This window comes from Populus trichocarpa, chromosome 3, assembly GCF_000002775.5.
Source record: "Populus trichocarpa isolate Nisqually-1 chromosome 3, P.trichocarpa_v4.1, whole genome shotgun sequence".
NCBI classification, from domain to species: domain Eukaryota; kingdom Viridiplantae; phylum Streptophyta; class Magnoliopsida; order Malpighiales; family Salicaceae; genus Populus; species Populus trichocarpa.
This window is the reverse complement of record NC_037287.2, coordinates 19,736,400-19,740,297: the sequence shown is the minus strand read 5'-3', so window position 1 is coordinate 19,740,297 and position 3,898 is coordinate 19,736,400. Positions and strand designations below refer to the sequence as shown.

General features: G+C 36.9%; 1 protein-coding gene across 1 annotated transcript; it reads left to right on the top strand.

The window, feature by feature from the left end:
* On the top strand, window positions 1-3,898 carry LOC7462800 (nudix hydrolase 16, mitochondrial). Its single transcript, XM_002303900.4, has 4 exons — window positions 1-353; window positions 1,657-1,768; window positions 2,470-2,553; window positions 3,372-3,898. Exons 1-4 carry the CDS (start codon window positions 283-285, stop codon window positions 3,609-3,611), a joined length of 507 nt encoding a protein of 168 aa, XP_002303936.1. The 5' UTR covers window positions 1-282; the 3' UTR covers window positions 3,612-3,898.

Here is a 3,898-nt window from a genome sequence, read left to right as displayed (position 1 = left end):
TCTCTCTCTAAACAAGCTCTAAACTTTCTCTCTCTAAAATCCCGTAAAACAAAACCAAAAAAAGCTCTCATTTTTCTCTCCTTCCCTTCACCTAGAAACCCCCCAAAAAAAAGCCAAAACCAGCAATGCCGATGTCATTATCCTGCACATGCATGACCATTGCTAATCCAGCAAAGCCAATGAAGGGCTCGAGTTCAATTTTGTTGATGATAAAGAAACAATCTTGATTGATAGAAAAAAGTCTTTTTTTTTTCTTTTGGTTATTTATAATATATATAAAGTATGTCTGAATTGGTGGCACGTACTGGTCGACTCCAACAACGTTATGAGGGCGGTTGTCGACTTGTTGCCGGGTAAATAACAGACCCTTTTCGTATCTTCGTCTGCAAATGATTTATATGCGTGAAAGTATGTGTTTTTGATTGATGAGTTGAAGTATTGGTGTGTTTAAGTGTCCTTTTTGTTAGTGGTGAGAGAATTGACATTTGGATGGTTGTTACTTTATGTTGATTAATGGGTATGTTTTTGACTTTATGTTGATTAATGGGTCGTTTTCTATTTTAATAATCTATAGGTGTTTCATTGGTTTTATCTTCTATCTTTCCTTTTCTTGTTTAGGTTGTTCTTTTTGTCAAATTTAATGGGGTTGGTGGCTATAAGGATGTAATTGTAATGATGACCTTGTTAATTATTTAGTTATTTGATTAGTGTGATTTGTTCAATAATGAAAGGTATGAAACATTGACTAATTGTTGATTGAAGATATGTGTTCCTTTTGATGGATTAATGGGCAATGTTAACGAGGGATTAATTGAGGATTGAGATAATTTCGAGGCTTTTGTGCTGGGACCCTTTTTATCATTTGCCTCCCTTGCTTCTTGGAACTCAGTTAATAGGGAAGGTGAATGTAGACTTGGTTATAGAATTAAAATTTTAAATGGTTAGAATGCATCTCATTATATGTGGAGGCTTAAGTCTTTTGAACCATTTGGTTTAATCTTCAGACTGAAGAAATATTCTGGCATTGTTTCACATCATTTCTGGAGGGAATAGGAAGTTTGCACCATCAGTCATGTGCTGAATGAATGGATGTGAAGTTTTATGAGCATCTTGCTGGGTGAAAGATGCTTTCTTCTCTTTAGGGGGCCAACACCCATACCCCTGTCCAGATCCTGAAATGATTCAGCAGGTGATGTGAAATTATTTGGCTAGTTGTCTATTGCAGGTCCAACTTGCACCGGCTTTTTCGGCATAAGACAATTTGGATTTTGTAGCAAGTATGGTCTTTATCGAATAGATAGGACCAAACAGAGCTAATGTTTACCCATGTGAGCACTAGGAAGCTCATTTGACAGGTTTATCCTTAGTTTTGTCCATCAACAGTCTTGTGATCAAGATTAGAGGTCTTATGGTCAAGATTCATTGGAATAGAGTTGGGTCTTCTGGAATCCAAAGTCCAGCGAGCTTCCCACTAAAAAAAAATGAGAAGAAAAATGTAGCTTTAGGGATTGAGAAACAACTTGTAAAAAACCAAATAAAACATTACACCGCATGTATTGGAAATATATGTGGAACTACTTGCTGCTGCCATTGCATGGTGCTAAAAGTTACTGTCATATTTGATGTTGAGTTGTTAACTCATTGTTTTATTGACAGGTGTATTCCATATAGATTTAGAGATTATTGTGAGGATGGAGATGATTCAGCGAAGGTTGTGGAGGTTCTTATGATCAACTCGCCCAGTGGACCAGGTCTCTTGTTTCCAAAGGTATAAAGTTGTCAGATGCTCTTCTGGCATTTATGATGCACACTATTTGGAACCTAGGAGTGGATAGCTACCTGAATGACCATTTACACCTACATGTATCTCATCGGGGTGGAAGTGCGTTGTTATAGTCACGTTTAGCAAAAAGCTTGGTTCACAGTGAAAGGGGCAATGGCTTTACTTATTTAAGCGAGATTGCTTGGAGTTGGGCCCTGCTAAACATCTGGCTTATGCACCAAGCGTATTTTTGAAACCAGTAATCTTGACCATATGGCCTTAGAGCTGTGGGGATGCTGGGACTTAGATGAGAAAATAGTGACGGTAATGGTTTTGGATGTGATTTTGGAGATAATGATGTTGTTTGAAAATTTGCAATTACTCTGGCATATTTGTTGAGGTCGATGTGTATGAGCCTGCATGCTTGTATTTCCAGTGAAATGCAAAGTTCAGTTTCCTTTTCACTTTATTTGGGTTTTGGCTATATAATAAAGAATCAGACCTTAAGAATCCATATATTGTTTGAATCCCAAAACTTATGCCTTTAAAGAGCCAGTGAGAGATAGATACCATTTTGTTTAAATCCTGCCTCTTTGAAGTCTTCATTTATGTGTGGGGCATATGCAATTCCTATTACGTGTGATTTCAGTTACTTTCAGGAAGAGAAAATACAAGAAGTTAAATTTCTTTTCATTTGTTGTTCATAGGGAGGATGGGAGAATGATGAGACTGCCAAAGAGGCTGCTGTGAGGGAAGCCATTGAAGAAGCAGGAGTTCGAGGCGATCTAATGGTGAGTTTTACATGCATTATTTGAGATTGTTTTGAATACATTTATTCTTTTCTGCTTTACCTATTCCATTAGAACTACAATCTATTAGTTGTGCCTGTCTCGTATAGCGAATGCTTTTGAAGAAACGTTCTTTTTTTGTGCATTGATGTGATTCACACACCTTCTTTATCATGATAATCATTGCCTTTTGTTTTATCTAGTAATTCTGGTGGCTGTTGAAATTATCATTCATTCCTTTAGCTTAAAAATGAATAAATAAAAAAGGAAAAATTACACCGATCATCCTATAATTTAGATGTTTTTACATTTACCCACTTTATTTTTGAAAATTAGAGTTTACATACTAAACTTTGTTGCGCATGTAACAGTTTACATCCTAAATCATCCTATAATTTAGTCTATTTTGCTTTCACCAAGGATGATGCAAACTGTAATTTTCAAAAACAAGGAGGTTAAGTGTAAAGACGATTAGACTATAGGATGATCAGGTAATTTTCCTCCAGCTTCAGAACATCTGTGGTAGTGTTAGGCTAAATAGTAAATCCTGTTTCTGAGCTGTTGGCATCTATATAAATTCCAGAGTAAAGAAGCTATTCGGAAATACGGTTGCATATATTTATCTGAAATCCCCATAATTTATTTTTGGATATCCTCTGGTGTCAACCTGTTAGCCTTTTATACTCTTGGCGTAGTTTCCTGCCAGTGATCCCTTGGGGCTGAGACAGGCTCTCCAAATATTATCTTGCAGCTTGTTTACACGTCTTGTCATATAGACAATCTAAAAGGGAATAAACTCTAATTATATCTGTGGGTTTCAGGATTTCATAGGGGATTATCAGTTTAAGAGTAAAACACTCCAAGATGAGTGTTGCCCAGATGGTTTGTGTAAAGCTGCAATGTATGCTCTATTTGTCAAGGAGGAGCTCGAGTCATGGCCAGAGCAGAGCACACGAACAAGAAGTTGGTTAACTATACCTGAAGCAGTTGACAGTTGCCGGCATAAATGGATGGAAGAGGCTTTGAAGGACTTCTCTAGCTGGCTTGAAGATAAGATGTAAGCTGCAGGAAAGGATCCCGCAATCCGGATTACTTTCTGTGTGCACAAACAAAAGGTTTAATGTCTAGTCACAAGGCTCGGAAGGCAATTTTCTTTTGGCTCATCATGCATCACCCAAGTAACAATAGTAGTAATTTTCAAGATTGCGTAGCAACCTGTTTTTGTATGTCTTGGAAACTCCTCATTTTACTGACCTCTGATGTATTTTAATTCCGGCAAGTGTCCAAAATGTCAATTGTATATTATAGTTGTTTAGATGTTCTTTAATGTTCTGACGAATTGATATAA